The sequence below is a fragment of the Aotus nancymaae genome, unplaced genomic scaffold (assembly GCF_030222135.1).
Source record: "Aotus nancymaae isolate 86718 unplaced genomic scaffold, 86718_ANA_hifiasm-v0.15.2.pri h1tg000021l, whole genome shotgun sequence".
Taxonomy (NCBI): Eukaryota; Metazoa; Chordata; class Mammalia; order Primates; family Aotidae; genus Aotus; species Aotus nancymaae.
In genome coordinates this window covers 14,902,284-14,923,135 of record NW_026988433.1, presented here as the reverse complement: position 1 = coordinate 14,923,135, position 20,852 = coordinate 14,902,284, and the positions used below count along the sequence as shown (strand labels likewise).

Below are 20,852 nucleotides of genomic sequence, written 5' to 3'. Positions count from 1 at the left end.
CTCCTGAAAGTGACCAAATCTGTTTCTGGTAACCATTGGGTGAAGTATATATGCAAGATGAGTGACTTAGGAGATAAAGCGGGAATTATACTTCATGGCTCATTTTTATGTATCTTTTTCACCTGCAACTTCCATTATGGACAATTCTTCCATTATGAACAATTCTCACAACATATTTACCAAGTCAAATCCTAAGAAAGAATCTGACTGATTTATTTAATCAACATCATCCCCGTCTGGGCAGAGGTTTTCATGACAGACTGCCTCACAGATTGACGGCTGTTGGGGAAATGTCTCTTCTACAACCTCATGGTTCCTTCCATGTGGACACACACACATGTGCCGGGGGGGAAGGTGGAGAGAGAGAACACGAACTCAATTATGGAAACACCCTGACACCATGTCCCCAGTCACTTCATCCCCAGGGAGCACATGTCCACCATATTTTTTCCACACTATGGAAGTCTCATGGGGGTGGCAGGAAAGGTGACTCAATTTTAGCACTGCCTGGGCAGGCAAGTCTGCTTAATTTTGTTTTCCTGCAGACATAAATCACCTCTCGTACCTAACATGTATCAGTAATGAAGATGATATTATGACTATCTGCCTTACTCTTTTTTTTTTGAGACAGGGTCTTGCTCTGTCACCCAGGCTACAGTGCAGTGGCACAATCTTGGCTCATTGCAACCTCTGCCTCCTGGGCTCAAGCAATCCTCCCACCTCAGCCTCCCAAGTAGCTGGGACTACAACCATGTTCCCCACACTCAGCTAATTTTTGTATTTTTTGTAGAGACGGGGTTTTGCCGCATTGCCCAGGCTAGTCTTGAACTTCTGGGCTTAAGAGATCCACTCACCTTGGCCTCCCAAAGTGCTGGGATTATAGGGTGTAAGCCTATAATCTAAAATTAGTCTAGAACCTGGATGGAGAAGAGAGATGTTCCCTAGAAAACTCAAACAATTGCCGGACTCATTATTTGCTCCCTTTGGTCAGGGGCCCATCAGCTGTAGGCAGGGATTATCACCACTGTAAGAGACTATCTGTAGAGCAGTTTTCTTTTGAAGAGGACTGTGGGTGTGGCAGATACAGTAACAGACTTGTGTTGTGTATGTTCTCAGAAGATAGCAGCATCTTGTTTCCCTTTACTTGTACCCAGGCCACCATCAAGGGACTGATACTCAGAATATATTTGAATGGACATGAATGTAATATACATTTTCAGTTGCTATTTTAGCTCTGAATGACAATTTTATGTAGCCCCATAAAATCTGGAAACCCAATTCCCTCTCCCCCACCACCAGCAACAGTTTTCCTACATCCCTGCCTCCCGCCTCCTGCTAACATCCTGCCACTGACCCCAACAGGCCAGGCTTGGTTGTGGCATGAAGGTGTGTGTGCACACACTGACCTCTTTTTCTATGATAGCTACTTGCTTCTTGGCCAGCTTCTCCAGCTCGATGGACGAGTTGTTGGCATGCGTCTCCACCTCCTTCTGTAGCTTGAGGCGGTGCTCGTCCATCTCAGCCTTCAGCTTGTTCTCCAGGGCGATCAGCTGCTTCTGGTGCTGGCGCCGCATCCGCTTATAACCTGACATCTGTTCCCGCAACTCGTTCTCCTGCTCATGCTCATGGATCTGTCGTGTAACCTGAATTCGGGTGGGAAACAGAATTCAGGTCACCAGGTTCATGGGAGACAAGCTTCCAGGCAAAGTAGAAGGGCCCTGCGGCCTGATTTTATCTATCATCTTCACCATCTGTTTACCTACTGTTTCTGTGAACGCTCACCTGTAGGGGGCACTGTGTTGGATAATCTTTCTGTATTTTATTCCTAGTCCTCAAAACCACCTCATTCACTCATTCATTTCATTCACGAGGTAGGTGATACCATCTCAGTTTTTTTTTTCCATGGAGTATCACTGTCACCCAGGCTGGAGTGAAGTGGCATGATCTCGGTTCACTGCAACCTCCATCTCCTGGGTCCAAGTGATTCTCCTACCTCAGTCTCCCAAGTAGCTAGGACTATAGGCACGTGCCACCGCACTCGGCTAATTTTTAAATTTTTAGTAGAGATGGGGTTTCACCATGTTGGCTGCGCTGGTCTTGAACTCCTGACCTCAGGTGATCCACCCGTCTCGGCTTCCCAAAGTGCTGGGATTACAGGCATGAGCCACTGTGCCTCGCTACCATCTCAGTTTTATAGATGAAGAAACTGAGTCTTGAAAGAAACTATTTATTCAGGTCAGGAACAGTAGTTCACCCCGTCGTCTCAGTACTTTGAGAGGGTGAGGTGGGCAGATCACTTGAGGTCAGGAGTTGGAGACCAGCCCGGCCAACATGGTAAAACCCCTTCTGTACTAAAAATACAAAAATTAGCCAGGCATGGTGGCAAGCACCTGTCATCCCAGTTACTTGGGAGACTGAGGCAGGAAAATCGCTTGAATCCTGGAGGCAGAGGCTGCAGTGAGCCGAGATCAGGCCACTGCACTCCAGCCTGGGCAACAGAGACTCTGTCTCAAATTAAAAAAAAAAAAAAAAAAAAGTAAGAAAAAGAAAAAGGAATTATTTATTCAGTCAAAATGTGTTTACATATTTTTGACAAACCATCACACATATTATATGTTCACAGTAACATAGCTAATAAGGACTGGATTGGGAATCAGGCCCACCTCTGTCTGATTCCAGAGCCATGTTATTTCTACTATACCAAGATTTCTAACCAACACTACTGACAATGAGCCAGACAATTCTCTGTTGTGGGGGTCATCCTGTGCACTGCAGGATGTTTAGCAGCATCCCTGGCCTCTACCCACTAGATGCCAGTAGCACCTCCCACGACATGACAATGAAAAGTATCTCCAGATATTGCCAAAAGTCCCCTTGGGCACGAAATCCCTCTAGTTGAGAACTACCACACTGGTTTGTTTTCTGTTATTTTTTTGTTATTTTTTTTTTTAAGGATCATGTCTCTAACAGTCATAGACCTTTTAAACTAGTCTGAACATGATTTATTTCCTATTCCTAATATGAAGAGGTAAGTATGAGATCAAGAGATCTCTTAAATCACATCTACCCCATCCCCTTCTCTACAAAAGAAATGTTACCAAATTATAATACATCCACTTGCTCTCCTAAAGAGGATAAAGCATTGCTATGATTTTTGGAAGGCTACTTTTCTTAGTAACTTTAACTCATTTTCAAGTAAATATTGAACAAATTAAAGCTTGTAAATGTACATTTTGGTATCTCTTGCTCCTTTGTATTAAATCTTTTGTGATTTTCCAGTCCCTCCTTCAATTTATCTTCTCTCTTTATTTTCCTGATCACTTCCTCCTCATTTTTCCTATTTAGAAAAAAAATCTTAATTTCAAGATTTTGTTTTATTTTATTTTTTTGAGATGGAGTTTCACTCTTGTTGCCCAGGCTGGAGTTGCAATGGCGCAATCTCGGTTTACCACAACCTCCGCCTCTCAGGTTCAAGTGATTCTCCTGCTTCAGCTTCCCAAGTAGCTGGGATACAGGAGCCTGCAAGAACACCAGGCTAATTTTGTACTTTTAGTAGAGACAGGGTTTCCTCCATGTTGGTCAGGCTAGTCTCAAACTCCCAACCTCAGGTGATCCGCCCACCTTGGCCTCCCAAAGTACTTGGATTACAGGCGCGAGCCACTGCGCCTGGCCTAATTCCAGGATTTTTATTTTAGTTTTGTTCTTCACTAAGTGATTTGGTCACTCCTATCTACTATAAGCCCCATCGCCCCAACTTAACACCTAAACAAGTTTTTCAGGAAAATTTCATGCTGCTATTAATTTTCTGTACTATTTTCAGTTTACGAGTTAAAGTACATTTTATACAAAGAGTTTGTTTCTATGTTCTTTTTAGAAGATGGCCCTGCATACTAGATTGCGTCCTCATTATCAAGAGAGTGCTGTTCTGTAACTAGATAGTATTATCAAAATACAGCATTAAACATTAGCCAAACTTTGAACCCTTTCCAGCTGAAACTAACACTAGGTGTCATATTCATTTCTCTTTTCTGAAGGATGATATTCTTCAAAGTATTAGGAATTAGAGCAGAGGATATTTCAAGACCAAAAAAGGATAGTATCACCCAAAAGGCACCTAACCCTCTAAAGAAAATAAATGATCTATTTTGTTATCAGAAAATGTGCTTTTTTAAGGGACCTATTTCAAGATAAAAGGAGGAAAAGAAGTCGTTTGAAATATATGTATCAATTTAACTTCTTCATGCTTCTATGTTTCTGAAGTACAACTTTAAGGAGAAAATAATTTTAATCAATAGAAAGGATACCATTTAGCCCTTTCTGAATTTAACTGTTTTTCAGAAAAATATGGCAATAAAGTATCAGGGCTAGGGTAATGAATTTTAGATATATTTTAGCTAGATACTTTTTCTTATTTTAGTATTTCTTCTTTAATCAGATTCCCAAAGCTGAGGCATGGCACAATCTAAGCTATCAAGACACATTTAAAACTTGCCATAAGCATTGGCTTACAGCCAATAAAATATTCTCGGGATGGTCATTTCCCTAAACCAGGAGGCCTAAAGATAAAAGGGAAATGAGTTGTGTCAAGAAAATTTTCTATCTTAATTGGTGGGTGGGTCTCTGTAAAGAGGGTGGCCTTCTACTTGTACCAGATCACACCTGGTACAAGGATGTGGCAAAGAAAAATTACAAAGCTCAATCTGCTATATTGTACATCACTGAATTCCAGGAAAGACATTTTGCTTTTGAATGCTTCCCATAAAGCAGATAATTACCTTCTTGAACTCCTAATATTAACTTCCATTTGTCACAACTAAACTTTCTAAGTTTTAAATTGTCATTTTGGGTACATATAGAGATGTTAAGCTTTATAATTCCATGTTCAAGCTGGATAGATGAATTTAAATAAAAGTATAACCAGATATTTCAGTTGTAAAGTCTAACATGAAATACACAAAAATATGTTATTTATAGTTATATGTGCCTATGGGTCTTAAGTGTACACTGTGAGTTTTAAGAATACACTATTTGGTCAATGAAATAAAAAATAATTGCCCATAATTTTTTCAGGCATATGGTTTTAAAAGTGCTTTCACATATAATTTACTTCTTTAATTTTTAGAAGGCCTTGGATTCCTACCGTTCTTGAATTGCCTGAGGAAATTCGTATCACCAAGGCAGAAAAAGAGTGACTACTTTCTGTTATAAAGTAATAGTGGGAATCAACACCCAAAAAAGTCAAAGCTACAGAAAGTGGTAAGTGTAAATTACAAATTGAATAAGTCTGAAATGGTAGAAAGTTATAAAGATGTAGTGACTGTAGTTTTTACAATGGCAGTCTTAAAAACTGTGATTAACTAAAAGTGGGCAGTACCACCTTGCTGCACCCAGTGGGTTGCATGAAGAAAAATCTCATCTATCTCTTACTATATAACTGGCCTTGGGAAATTACTTAACCTCTCAAAGTCTCTCAGTTTCTTAATGTGTAAAGAGAGAGGAACTACTACTGTCTTCCTTAGGGTCAGAGGACTTTCACATGTGAAAGTGCCTAGCAGGATGTCTGACTCCCAGGAAATGTTCAATGTATGCTGGTTTCCTTCCTTCTGATGCCAAGCTCTGCGAAGCATGTCCCTTTGCCCTCCACTTAGTATTTCTGGTGATGGAGACATAGATCAGAATAAGTGGATCCAGGAGAAAGGGCACATATAAGGAACAAAAAACTGTATCTAGATTGTGGATTATAAGATTATATGTAATTTCTGAATCTGAATCATTACTCATTTCATGTATCTAGAATATGTAAAATATAATAAACAAATAAATAATAAATAATGAGTCATGGAAAGGAAGACCAGAACTTTTTTCTAAAGGTCCCTACAGCCGTTCAATGCTACTTTATTTAATTCCAGCAAAATTCGGCCCCAAAACAAACCACTTCATCCGAAGTGCAGCGTGTCCCTACTGTGTATAAAACACTACACTAGAAGGCTAATAAGCAACTTCCTGGACATAAAACAAGAGGATGGTGGCTGATAATGTTACCCTCTTAAGAAATCAAAGCCAACTTACAAGATTAATAATATGTAAGAATCAAAATGATGCATGCATATGATAAAAGTGGCCACACCTCAGCACTTAGAACAAATGAAATTTATAGCAAGTTCTTAAAAAGAATACAGTGAGTCACATTTTGGCATTAGAAATTTAACATTCTATTCTTTAGAATACCTAAGGAAAAACTGTTTTTAAGTTTTTTCTAAAAGTGATGACTGATAACAGACAATTCTGCCTTTATAAAAGAATATGCTACATGAAGAATTCTGAAATGCAAACTTATATATCCAAATTCTTATGTGATAGCAGGGCTGGAGGTGACCTCATTCATTTGTTCATTCATTTATTCAACACACATTTATTGAGAGACTTTGATCATATGGGTTGGACAGGTAGACTGGACAGTACAAGTGAGAAATGGTATCAGCAATGACCGTAGTGAGTTAAGAAGCCAAGAATGAGGAAACAGACGTGCAATATTTTGATAAGCATCCTATGGTACACTGTCCAGGAAGAGAACACATTTTCAAGCATTTAGAAACAGAACTGGGCTCATGAGAGCTGAAACAGTAGCATTTACTGCTGAGGCTCTCATAGTTTTATTCTTATGTATCAAGTCCATTCAGGTATCCAATTTCACAATTAGCTGAATTATTAGGGTACATTTTAAAAACTCAAAATGCAGACTCTTTTTTAATGAGTTTTTCTATCAAATCTGGCAAAGCCAAGTAGAAGAATCTATATTTGCATGTAGAGAACAATACTTTTCTGCTACATGATTCCTTGGGGATTCCCCTCTTGCGCCCTTCTCCCTGACATGTGTTCTAACATAAATTTGCCTGTGTAATGCAGTCACAGGTAAATTGTGTTAGAACATACATTAGGAAGAGGGGCAGTGAGAATTTCTTCACAAAGTCAAAAGCTGAACTCTGATAGATACGGTGCTTTTGATATTAATATCTCTACCATGGAAACAGCCAGGAACCCGGGACATTATAAAGTTTTCAGAATAAATGACATCAGATGTAGCAACAGCTGAAAACACCCTTATGAGTCACTAAATATTAGGCTTTCCATAAAAAATCAAGGCAGGCACATCTCAAAGGCCCAAGAAGTCAGATTAGTAATTCTGCAGAACTATGCAAACAACTCCTTTTTCCAGATAACACATCAGCCTAGAATGAACTTCCCTACAGAAGAGTAAAAAGAAAGGTTAAAATAAAGATGCCATGAAATGCCCTTCCTTTTCCTAATTCTTCAAAATAATCTCTGCCCTTAGAAAATTATAATAAAAATTATACAATTGTAATAAAAATCACAATCTAAAGTTTTCTTAGGGTTTCCTCTGGTATCAAGGTTTATAGTCCTTCCTTATCCTTTGTTACAAATGCAACTGTGCAGCAGTACATAATACAGAAATCTCAGTTTTAAGGTGCTAAGATAATAAAAACATGTAGCAGTACAGGCCCATAGCCCATGGGCTTCTTCATATACTCGTCAATAACTTCATTCAAAAGCACAATGTTGAAAGTAATACTAAGGGGGAAAAGCACAAAGCCAGGACTCTTTTAGGCTCATGTTGAAGAGGTAGGCTCATAAACAAATTTTAAGAAGAGTAATATTTTTGTCAGTTTGCAAGCCAATTGAAAATATGCATTTCATCATTTATTTATCAAGTAATTGAAAAACTAATTTCTAAATTCCTTCTTTTTCCTGTTCACCTTTGGACCTCTTTGTGACTTGTTAGTGCCTCTACTAAAAGATGTTAAAGAAAGAATAAAACCAAAATAAATGAATAAATATAGTATTGCCACCAACCATTAGAAGTAAGGCAAGGTTTCAACAATGACTTGATCTTTTTTATTATACTGGACTTCCACTTTCCCATGATCTTGCTCTTACTTTTATGTCATTTTAGTCTTTTTCATTTGAGCTGGGATCCATAAAACAATAGGATTCATAATATATCTTTAAAAATTAAATATTCTATACTATTCCAGTATCCTGATTTATATACTCCCATTGGCATTAGGCTTTAAAATAATATAGTGGGTAGTAGAATTGTAGTACTTGGCAATATACATTAAAAAATCCATACCAATAGTTAGATTGTTCAAAATGGGACATGGAATCATACAACACCATATCTTTTCCCTTCTATTTTTTTCTCCCTAAAAACCACTAGATACAAATACCACTGAATTCTGACAAACTGCCATCAATCCCAACCATGACTCCCAAAGCACTATGTTTAGAGAGGGTGCCCCACAAAAAACAATTTATTCTGTGGCTAAAGCAACAGCATATCAGCTACTCTGTTTTTAACTTAATATAGGGGCAGAAGCCTTTTAGCAAATCAAAACTTCATTAGAGAAACTGGTTGCAGCTGTTCTCTAGATGGGCACTAGGAAGACTGCAGGATTCAGAGGGTTCCTGAGGACACTGCCCATAGCCCTGAGGTGGCCTAGTAGGGAAGCAGCTTTTATCATCCACAGACAGGAAGACTGTGATGGCTGATACACACACAGAGTAGTCCTGGGTGAATTCATAGATGCCAGTGTGAGATTATTCTGGCATGGCTGTAGTAATCTCTTGCTGGGAGGTAGAAGAGGTTATGAATATATGATGTGGGAATGAGGGTGTGGCAAGAGAGAAAAGAGAACCTGTCCCAGAGGGGGAAAGCCACTTGGTATAATGTCTACTTCACATGTAAAACCGCTGATGGTGCTTGGATGCTCAGAGCTTGTTATCATTTCTCCTCTCATTTCAACATGAACAGGTATGGATAAAGGTACAAGTCTCATACGAGTCGGTGGTAAGTTGTCATAGTTCTCTAAAGCACCATATTTCTTCTTTTGACAGATACCATGGCATGAAGATAATGATTATTTGATAATCTCATGATGCTTTATCTACACTCAAAAGCATATTTTCAGGTGCTCATCATTAGTAAATACATACTGGACATTTTAAGATCTCCATTACACAGTGTAGCATTCCTTTCAAATGAAAAATTGCTCATCAAAGGGATTATAAGAAACTTCTATATAAAGGAACTTAAAAGTGGGCTTATTTATAAGCAGTCTAAATTAAATTGCTTGCTTTTAGACAGCAGCAGGCATAGCAATATGTGGGTGCTTTAACTTCCATTTTTCCTTGTATTTGGGTTTTTAAAGGTTGTAATCCATTATAAATCCCAAAGATAATCGAAGCCTTTAAAAGACTTGAGAAATAAAGTAGAAATCAGGTTTAAAAAATAGGACAAGAAAAATGATCATTTCTGGGTCGGCCTCGGATGATGTCATCATAGGTTCTAAATGTAATAGCCAAGCAGTGTACACTAACTCTTCCTGCCCATGTGACCTCTAACATCAATTTGGGCAAAACAACTAATATTTCAATAATTTTTTGGCTGAGAAGTGAGATTCAGAAGGAAAAGATTAAAGAGAGTTTAGAGTGGCAAGGATGAAACGATTTGAGTGTGTGTGTGTGAGTGTGAGCGCGCACGCGCACGCGTAGGGGGCCGAGGGGAGGAGGCATGAAAACTAACTCTTCCAGCACACACCCCTTTTGCTACTACAAGGGCATCCAGCAATCACATTTGCAATAGTAAAAATGCTGAAGAATCCTACAGTCCCTTTTCTTTCACAATCAGCCCTATCCTCTCCTACAAAGCTCTTCTTGCTTTATTGGTGCCAGGAAATTCTTCAGGGGTTAAATGGGGAAGTGCAGCCACTACCATTGTTGCAATAAATAAATGAATGAACCAGAACGAACCAGCAATCCATCCCTGGGAAGCAAGTATCTTATTTTCTACAATTAGATAAATTAGCCAGCAACCATATATTTTTAAAAATTATATTTTATCTTTTGATGTGTGTGTATACATTATAGACACATATGCATCTATACAAAAAGAAGCACAGTGCCCTGCATACATATACATCAATACCTTAAAAAATTTAGCATTATTTATTTCAATGAAAAGACAAATAGCTTTTAAAAAATTGGACAGGCTAGCAATTTCATCTCAAAGGCCCTATATTTTGCACATACAGCATATAAAAACACACACACACATACACACACACACACACACACACACACACAAAGGTTTTTTTTTTTTTTCCATGCCATAGACAATGCTAAAATATCTGAAATCAGGTTGCTATGCCAACAGATTTTTTTCCTAAAATGAATAAAATTATTAGGAGAGAAAAAACATTCTTGACTCTTTTCCTCCCATCCATGAAGCCGAGAAAGGCTCAGGGAGGGTGAGAGGCTGCCAGATGGGGAGGAGGGGAAGGAAGGGAAGGTGGGTAGAGGGGTGTTTGCTTACCAAAGATGCTGATTTGATCGTGGCAAAGCGCTCTCTGTTCCGGTAGTGGAGGGCCTGGCTCTGAACTGACTGGGTAGGCCGCGGCTCAGGCCTGGGATCGCCGTGGCCCGCCTCATCCCTTATGAATACATGATCCTGCAGAAATGGATAAAAACAAGGAGAAAGTCCAGCTGTGCTCTTTCCTCGCCGGCTGCCTCTCTCTCACCCCTCTTTCTGCACAAGCACTGCTGTTTGAAATGCATAGTTTAGCTCTCTGCTAGTCCCCGCAGCTCCCACGGTACAAAATGAATAAGCAACACATTGCAGCCTTCAGTTAGGAATGTCAGCTGATCGCTAGTGGGATGCCTTCTGAATCCCTGGCAGGCTTTTTCTTTACCTCCAGAATTACATATATGCAAAAGAAAAAAAGAATAGAAAAAACAATGCAATGTAAAGACTCCTTAGAACAGTCTGCTTAAAACGCTGTAACCAGATAATTCCTTTAAAAATGTCATGTCCATGTCTAGCAAGGAGGATGCTGGTGGCTTTTAACATAAAAGCGAGCCTCCGCCTCATTCCCTTGAAAGATCTGCTTTCTCAATTTAATTTTATTTGAGATCTGTTCGGTAGGATCATCGTTCTGCCTAGAACCAATGTAGGCTTGTGCTGAACAGCCTCTCTATCTTGTGCTGGGAAGATTCGGCAGTCACTGAGGGATCCTGCTTTCCAGTCATGATCGTACACAGTTCTAGCACCTTCTCTCTACAGCTTCTGAAAGGATTTTTTTTTAGATTTAAAGAGACAGGCGTACAATTTTAACCAAATGATACTTTCACAAATTCTTCTTCAACTCAGCATCGGTATGGTCATCGGAGTGAGTAAAGCTGGAATTTAATGTCCTTGACTGATTTAATCAAGCCCAGGTTTTCTGATAGGCAAAGATAATTAATCTTGTTCTAATGCCCAGTGAAAAAATAGCATTCCCTGGAAGGATAATAATGGATGTTTCTTAAATGCAACTGAAATGACTTTTAAAGGGGAAAATGCTTTCAAAGGACGATGTTCCTCTCTATAAAAGATAAAGTGGTCAGTCATTAAGTGGCTATAACCCTTCAAAAAAAAAGGACACTATAGTGATTTGTACCTCAAAAACATGTACAACCATGGGGGCTTTTAAAATAGTACATATTCAGGATGGGAAAGGAAAAATTAATTCCTTATTTCCCTAGGGTTTTAGGAGAAACCATTTGTGAGAAATCAATATTGCATTTTATCTATGACCACTTGAAATTTTTTATCATGGCTCTTTTCTTCATCACGAAACAAAAAGAAGTTTAGAAAATACAAAATTTTATTATAGTCTGAAATTGAGGGAAATTAAATTTTACATCCAGATTTTTATGTAAAAGCCAAGACCCAAGATTAAATTGGACTGATTTTCTTTTTCCTTCTATAAGTTTAAAATGCTTTGATGTATTGGGAAGGTATCTACCATTACACCTATATTGAGAATGTTTTAAAATTTTTGTATTATAGCTCAAATAATGAAGGGATCTTTAATAAACTTGCCATTGAGGGTGTGTATATCAAATTCAAGTATATGCTATGGCCACGCTGTCCAATAAAATAGTAACTAGCCACATATGACTATTTTAATTAAAAATTAAAATTAATTCAATCAAAATTAAATCCAAAATTCAGTTCCTAAGCCATACTAGCTGTTTCAAGCACGCAATAGCCATAGTTAGTGGGTGCCATATCGGATGGTGCAGATATAAAATAGTTCCATTATTGCAGAAAGTTCTATTAGACCTTGCTGTGGGTAAAAAATGAATCTCTTAACCCATGTTTTTAAAACTTATAAGAAAATGTTTGAAGGGTCAGTTAAAATTATTCTATATAATTTCTCGTGAATTTGAACACTTATTTCACAAGGAAGAGCGAGAACATGTGTAACTGAGATTCATGCACTAGGTTTAAGATTCTAAAGAAGGCAGCACTGAGACCTGATACCATTTACATTACTGCATATTTGCTATTAAATTATGTTTATGTCCAAAATTCAACTTAATATTACAGTCTCAGAAAAGAAAGCAGCTCTTAAATGCCAGCAATCAGAAGAGATATGTTAGGTAGAGACCTATGATATTATAGGAGGCCTTAACAAGTTGCTAACTTACCAAGTACAGTGATTGAGAAGGAGACCTCAAATATGTGGGCAACGGCTCAGTTTCACATTGTAATAACTTGATTTGTAAGGATAAACAATGACACCAGAATCCACATTGTCCACATAACAGACCAAAACAAAATTTATTCATGTACCCAAATATGTGTAATTTTGTTAGTTTATCTCTGATAAATATTAACACCTCAGAAACATGGTTTAGGGCCCTGCTTCTCCAATTAAAAGTCGTAATGTATTTTTTAAGTTTACTAAACTTGAGGAAGTTGAAGTACACCGGAAAAATTAAAACTTGAAACGCCATTTATTTTAGTTGATATATATGTAATTAAATAAAGTATATTATAAAATAGTGCTATTTTTGTAGTCCAAAGAATAGGTTCAAAATTTTAATCCACTTTAAATATAATAATGCTAACAATATAATTCTTTGCTTTCCCCTAAATTTTTTTACTTTTATAAAATAATTATTAGTTTTCCAGATTAATTTCATAACAGAGATCACCATCACTAAAAGTCTTCAAATACTATACAAGAAACTAAAAAATGGGACAAAATGTTAGTCTAACAGTGGATATTCATTTCAAGTGCATTGGAAATGAATTTTAAAATATTCAATTCCACTGCATAAAACAGGTTCAAAACTCCAAAGACAGCTTATGAAGCTATTTAAAAATGGGAGAATGTAACTTGAGAAGTAAGCCCAAAGAAATTAAAGTATCAATTTTACTGGAAATATTTTCCTTTGGTTATACTGTGCCTTTAAGTAAGAGTCTCTTTGTAAAAGAACACTATATCTGGCTCCCAGTGTTTCTGAACTGCACATATTTTAAGATTAAAATGGAAAGGGTTAATTTATATTTTTATGCAGTTATGCACTAGATGCGGATTATTTACAAATGATAAGACTGAAATCTTCAAAGAAAGATTTTAGAAGATTAAGCAGAATAAATCTATTCTGTTTTGCCAAGGCAAAATATATGGCATAGTTATAATTTATCTTTAAAACATTATCATCCAGAAACAAACAAAAATAACTCCTTGAAATTTTTTTTTTTTTTTTTTTTTTTTGAGACGAGTTTTGCTCTTGTTGCCCAGGCTGGAGTACAATGGCGCAATCTCGGCTCACCAAAATCTTCCCCTCCTGGGTTCAAGTGATTCTCCTGCCTCAGCCTCCCGAGTAAATGAAATTACAGGCATGTGCCACCATGCCCGGCTAATTTTGTATTTTTAATAGAGATGGGGTTTCTCCATGTTTGTCCAGCTGGTCTCGAACTCCTGACCTCAGGTGATCTGCCCACCTTGGCCTCCCAAAGTGCTGGGATTAAAGGTATGAGCCACCATGCCTGGCCTGAAATAGCAGCTTTGTTTTGCTTTTTTTTTTTTTTTTTGAGATGGAGTCTTACTGTGTCACCCAGGCTGGAGTGCAGTGGCTCAATCTCCACTCACTATAACCCTCTGCCTCCTGGGTTCAAGCAATTCTCCTGTCTCAGCCTCCGGAGTAGTTGGGATTACAAGTGCCCACCACCATGCCCAGCTAATTTTTGTATTTTTAGTACAGATGGGGTTTTACCATGTTGGGCAGGCTGGTCTTGGACTCCTGACCTCAAGTGATCTGTCTGCCTCATCCTCCCAAAGTGCTGGGATTATAGGCATGAGCCACTGTGCCTGGCCTGAAATGCCAGTTTTAAGTAAATCTATGTTAAACTTACCACATTGGTTTTTGTTTGTTTGTTTGTTTTTGAGACAAAGTCTCACTCTGTCACCCAGGCTGGAGTGCAGTGGCACTATCTCGGCTCACTGCAGCCTCTCTACCTCCTGGGTTCAAGTAATTCTCATGCCTCAGCCTCCTGAGTAGCTGGGACTACAGGCACGCACCACCATGCCTGGCTAATTTTTTTGTATTTTAATAGGGATGAGGTTTCACCATATTGACCAGGCTGATCTCAAACTCCTGAGCTCAGGCAATCTGCCTGCCTTGGTCTCTCAAAGTGCTGGGATTACAGGCACAAGCCACCGTGCCCAGCCTACAACATTGTTCCATCATAAAAAAATAACTTCTTTGGATTAAAAAGGAAGCTGTCAAGCCGGGTGCAGTGGCTCATGCCTGTAATCCCAGCACTTTGGGAGGCCGAGGTGGGCGGATTACCTAAGGTCAGGAGTTTGAGACCAGCCTGGCCAACATGGAGAAACTCCATCTCAAAAAAATAAAAATAAAAAAAATTAAAAAAAAAGGAAGCTGTCATAATGTTTGTTCAAAGTCTTTAGTAAAAAGAATTTCTACACAAGAACAAAAGATGTGAAGCATGAGGCACAAACTTTACTATTATACCCTAGACAAGGGGCGTTCCTTTTACTTGAAAGTTTTTCCTTTAAGTGTCTGACCATTACACTTCTGAAACAAAGATTTGTGGTGTACGCACTTGACTAGAGTTTCTTTTTTTTTTTTTTTAATATGTATTTTTTCCTAATAGAGCGGGGGTCTCACTATGTTGCCCAGGCTGGTCTCGAACTCCTGGGCTCAAGTGATCCACCCACCCCAGCCTCCCAGAGTGCTGGGATTACAGGTGTGAGCCACTGCACCCGTCCACTTGCCTATAGTTTCTAAATGAACTTGACTTTAACCTTGGAAGCCACTCCTCTGGGCTCAATTGTGCTTTGGGTTTACCTTTATCACAGTACTCATCATACTTACTTGTCTGCCTCTGCATAAGGCTGTGGGCTTTTTGAAGGCAGAGTAAATGTCGTTTGAAAAATTTCAGTTTCCCTAGCACCTGGCATAGTGCTTGATACTTAGTAGGCATTCATTAAATGTTTGCTGAATAAACAAACGCGAGAATACAGGTCTGAGGAGATTTTGAGAAAATGACATTTTCTTTTGGATTATTTAACAGAATTCAAATTTGTATTTCATAAAAACCTGCCACTCTGTACTCTAAGAAAGTCGTAAAATAGTGACACACACATAAGCACACCTTTATACCGTGGGATGTGGGGGGAAGTATCTAAAAATGGCTTTTATCCGGTGATGAGAAACCTTTTTATACTCTCCCACACTTTTTATGCTGTGGGAAAGGGATCAGCAAACCCACCACTCTCCTTTGTTTTGTTCATTTCAAAATTATTAAATTATTGTCAAAGCAGGTGTAGCTATCAAAAGCTGGGGCTGGAGGAAAGGGAGAAGATGAAAAAGCATATCTTAACTTGGAAGGATAGTTGGAGAGAAAAGATGACTAGCAAAAGGCTGAGGAGAAATATGTTACTACAGAGGTGTTATATGACTGCTTTGTTTAAGAAACATTACCTTCATATGTTAATTTACTTTTTACTTTGCCAAATGTGAGCTGAAGAGTCAAAGAACCCACACCTCTATTCAGCAAAAATAATAGGAAAGGCCACTGAAGCAAGTGAAAATTAAACTAGAACATCCTATTCCCTCAAGGACATTTCTTTTGTTTTCTCCCACAAAAGTGGTGAAAATGTTCTTTTTTTAGAGAGGAGGGGAAAGAACTAACATTGACTAGTAGGAAAGGTCAAATAAAGCTTTAGGAGTCAGGGTAGAATGACCTTTCCCCTGCTCCAGAGTCTTGCTCTGTCGCCAGGCTGGAGTGCAGTGTCGCCAGGCTGGAGTGCAGTGACGCCATCTCGACTCACTGCAACCTCCAACTCCCAGGATTTAAGCGATTCTCCTGCCTCAGCCTCCTGGGATTACAGGTGTGTGCCACCATGCCCGGCTAATTTTTAATTTTTGTATTTTTAGTACAGATAGGGTTTTACCATGTTGGCCTGGCTGGTCTTGAACTCCTGACCTCCTTTTTTTTTTTTTTTTTTTGAGATGAAATCTCACTCTGTTGCCCAAGCTGGAGTGCAGTGGCATGATCTCGGCTCACTGCAACCCCTGCCTCCCAGGTTAAAGCAGTTCTCCTGCCTCAACTTCCCGAGTAGCTGGGACTACAGGCATGCGGCACCATGCCCAGCTAAGTTTTGTATTTTTAGTAGAGATGGGGTTTCACCACATTGGCCAGGCTGGTCTTGAACTCCTGACTTTGTGATCTGCCCTCCTCGGTCCCCCAGAGTGTTGGGATTACAGGCGTGAGCCATTGCACCTGGTCACTACCTCGTGATCCACCCACCTTGGCCTCCCCAAAGTGCTGAGATTACAGGTGTGAGCCACCATGCCTGACTGATAAAATGACTTTTTTAAACAACAGTTTCTGGAACACTTATTCTGTTTTATAGAATGAAGTGTTGACCCATTTAAAAAAAAATGAAAATTTTTTTTTATCTAAATAGTCCCTAGAAAGGGATCCTTATGATGGAGTCCAGTAAACATACCTAAAATAACACTGATTCAAGACCAATGGTTTTAGGATATTAAAGTCTTATGATCTATACTAATAGAAGGCAGCAACAGGCAAAGGGAATTAATTTTACACTTTAATAAAATACATCTTTTGATTAACAAATTTAAAAGTTAGACTTTGTTGCTTAGGATAATGTTAAAATCTGTTTGCTACTGCTGTATACACAATTATTTTAAGGAGTAGGATGGAGGGTCAGAAGCAGGCTAGATGACAACAAAGAAACAATCTGGATTAAAAATTTGTACTGTAGTCATTTGCGAATAATCAAGAATTCGGGTGTGGAGACGTGTCCTATAAAGGTCCATCTTCAGTTTAGTTCACAGAACATTTATTGAGTGCTTACTATGTAACAGACACTGTGCTAGGTGGTAGGTGAAAATAGAGGTTCCTGAAGAACTACCAGTCTAGAGATGCAGTGACGTTCTTGTTCCTGAAAAAAGTAGTGTGATACACTAGCCGGGGGAAAAATAAATACCTAAAGTTTATTTTGTCAGCATATGCTTTTAGCCTTATCAAATCATTCTTGCTCAAAAAGAAGACTGGATTAGGATCCCCTCAGGGCCTGGGAAAGACCAGAGCAGAGGCAAGGACTGGAGAGAAAATAACCTGATGTCAAAGGAAAATTTTCAGTGTCTCACTTTACATTTTGGGGGCTTGATCTGTGGTGGAACTGTCCTGCTAAAATCAGGGCATATTTATTCTAGATGGAGAGCTGTTAATTGCAAGTCATGCTCTCACTAGCTACTCATGGACTTAATTTTATTTTTTTAAGTTCCTTCTTTGAAAAAGCAAACTTACTTCCGATCTAAAATGGTAATCGGTTTTAGATCTGTTTTGACTATTTGATTAGTCAAATTAATTTGACTAATTTAAGATATGTCTGCCTGTGAGCAGAGACCATGCCACTGCACTTCAGCCTGGGCAGCAGAGTGAGATTCTGACTCAAAAACTTAAAAAAAAGAAAACATATGTCTGTTTGATTATAACAATCAAGGGACAAAAGTTTCTTTCACCCATATTCATATATTTTGGTATTTATTAAGCATGTTCTTATTGTGTTGGGTACTCATTTAACTGTTCATTTAGCTTTCTCAAATTGTAAAGATAGCTAAGATTATTGAACCCTTTTAACCCATTATATTCAATGAACCAGTAGAGTATGATATTTAATATCTGGTAATTAATTTATTCCCTGCCTTGTTTTGGTTTTGTTGATCTATTCATTCATTCCACAGTTGTTTACTGAGTGTCTATGCTGTGCCAGGCACTATTCTAGGTATTGGGTGCGTTACTTGTCCAGAGTAAAATAAAACTAACAGGCAGATAGAACTATAAATTAGTTTCCTCATTCCTACGTTTAACATACAAAATTTTCTATTGAGAGTTAAAAATTCTATTTATGTTCCCAAGTGAAAAAGTATTAGAAATTTGAGTAAACCACCCAATATAAACTTTGTGGATAATTTTTATTTCTATTGTTTTTAAAGATAACATATTTTAATGTTGAGGTGTAAGAATTAAATGGATTTCATGAAAAGATACCATATTTAACATTAAGTTTTCATATATATTCTATTTTTTGAACTCACTTACATTTTAAAGGTAACTCATCCAAAGTTTATTTGCAAATGTGTTTTGATTTTCTTTCATCATGTTTCCTCTAAATTTCATAATAAAATAGAAACATATTATATAACTTAAATTCTTCCTGACCTATATATTTTTGGTGGATCAAATACAATTATCTTCTACTTCAGAATATAAATTTTATCTATTCTTCTTAAGTCATCACATCAGGGAGAGAAATGTACTGAAACACTCAGATTATCACAAGGTAGGTCTATGACAGCATGCCAAAAATAAAATTAAAATCCCAGTGAGTTATAGACCAGGGTTTTCTTTCTTGTTGGTTATGCCAGTAGTATCTTTCTTCTAATTCTGAGTGCCTATCTGAGAAGTCCTGGAGCAAGGATACAACTGAATTACTCTTCTTTTGTTCCCTATACCCATAGAGTCCCAGGGGTAATAGAAAGGAAAGTGCCAGACCTGTCAGCACTCATAATTGCTCCCTCCGAAAAGACAGCCCAGCAAAATATTTTTTACTCTTCAAATATATGATCACTTGCCCATGTTGAAAGGATACCAGCTGGCAATGCTGATCTCTTGGTAGATTTCTGCATCTGTCTGATATCTCTACTTTCCTCAAATTGTTCCCATGGCTTCCTGATAATCTGGGTCCTTTGCTGTCTCTCTGGTCCAGATGCACTGTCCACATAGCACACCAGCCATAGCTCCTATGGCCTTCCCCTTTTCCTTGAACATACAAATCTCTCTCTGTCTCAGTGCTCTTGTACTTGTTGCTTTCTGACTCATCCCCATCTCTTACCCCAGCTGGCTAGCTTCAATTTGTTTTTGAAATTTCTGCTTAAATGTCACCCCATCAGGTAGGCTTTCCTTATTCCTTGCTAGAGCAAGTCCTCCTTGTACCCAAAGCAAGTTTCTTTCTTTTTTGTTTTTTGAGACGGAGTCTCGCTCTGTCACCCAGGCTGGAGTACAATGGCACGATCTCAGCTCATTGCAACCTCCACCTTCTGGGTTCAAGCAATTCTCCTGCCTCAGCCTCCTGAGTAGCTGGGATTACAAGTGCATGCCACCATGCCCGGCTATTTTTTGTATTTTTAGTAGAGACAGGGTTTTTCCATGTTGGCCAGGCTGATCTCAAACTCCTGACCTCAAGTGATCTACCTGCCTTGGCCTCCCAAAGGGCTGGGATTACAGGTGTGAGCCACCACACCTGGCTACAAGTTTCATAATTACATATTATATATAGTTATTTCTGTGTTTACTTGCTTAATCTCCCCTGCAGATAATAAGCTCCATGCAGGTACAATGTCTGTTTCATTTCCTCTGTATCTGCAGGGTCTACCATATTTCCTGGCACATAGCAGAGCCCCTCCTCCCTCCAACGTATTTGTTGAATAAATAAGTTAACTGGTTCCAGAAAATAAACATGTATCCCCTACTATTCATGACCAAGCACCAATATATTTTTTCCTACCTATCCTCTTTTCCTTTTTCTCCTAGGAAAAAAGTACAACCAACAGAAGTGAAAACAATTCTTAAACGTGCTGTCTCACTGGAGTTAGAATGTGATCACTGCCACTCATTAAAACAAGTACATACATGCCTTACATATACTTAATCATAATGTATTTCCACTTATGAATCATCATAGCCTTGTATGAAATGAGGATCTTTAATTGGAAGAGAACACAAAAATAAAAAACAGAATAATTAATTCAAAAGTCAGAATTTAAGGTTGGGTATGGTGGCTCATGCCTGTAACCCCAGGTATGGGAAGCCAAGGTGAAAGTACTGTTTGAAGCCAGGAATTCAAGACCAGCCTCAACATAGTGAGACTCCCATCTCTACAAAAAAATTTTAAAAATTAGCCAGGTATGGTGGCACACACCAGTAGTCCTAATTAGTTGAGAGGCTGAGGGGGGAGAACGGCTTGAGCCAGGAGTTTGAGGTTATAATGCACTATGATCATACCACTGCACTCCAGCCTGGGTGACAGAAGGAGACCCTATCATGATGCTTTTGTCATTGTGCATCATGATAAAAAATAAAAAATATTTAAGCTGGTAGAGAGCTAGCCTTAGAAGAACTATAAATAATCAATCCAAGAAATGGTAGAAAAGCGTAGAAACAGATTCTAAAACAAATAGTATGCTGGGAATAAAGATTAAGAAACATACTTTTTTTTTGAGAGTGAGTTTTGCTCTTGTCACCTGGGCTGGAGTGCAGTGGTGTGATATAGGCTCACTGCAACTTCCACCTCCCTGGTTCAAGCAATTCTCCTGTCTCAGCCTCCCAAGTAGCTGGGATTACAGGCATGCACCACCATGCCTGGCTAATTTTATTTTTT

General features: G+C 38.5%; 1 protein-coding gene across 9 annotated transcripts in view; it reads right to left on the bottom strand.

The window, feature by feature from the left end:
- Positions 1-20,852, bottom strand: part of TAOK3 (TAO kinase 3) — a 213,635-nt gene that overhangs the window by 30,708 nt on the left and 162,075 nt on the right. For 8 of the 9 annotated variants that reach the window (XM_064379743.1, XM_064379749.1, XM_064379747.1 and 5 more), the window contains 2 exons: positions 10,394-10,528; positions 1,407-1,643 (listed from right to left, as the gene is read on the bottom strand). In XM_064379743.1, the coding sequence (XP_064235813.1) occupies positions 1,407-1,643; positions 10,394-10,528 (372 nt within the window). Of the gene's footprint in view, positions 1-1,406; positions 1,644-10,393; positions 10,529-10,769; positions 11,151-20,852 lie in introns of those variants that run through there. The other variant, XM_064379751.1, reaches the window with a different exon arrangement.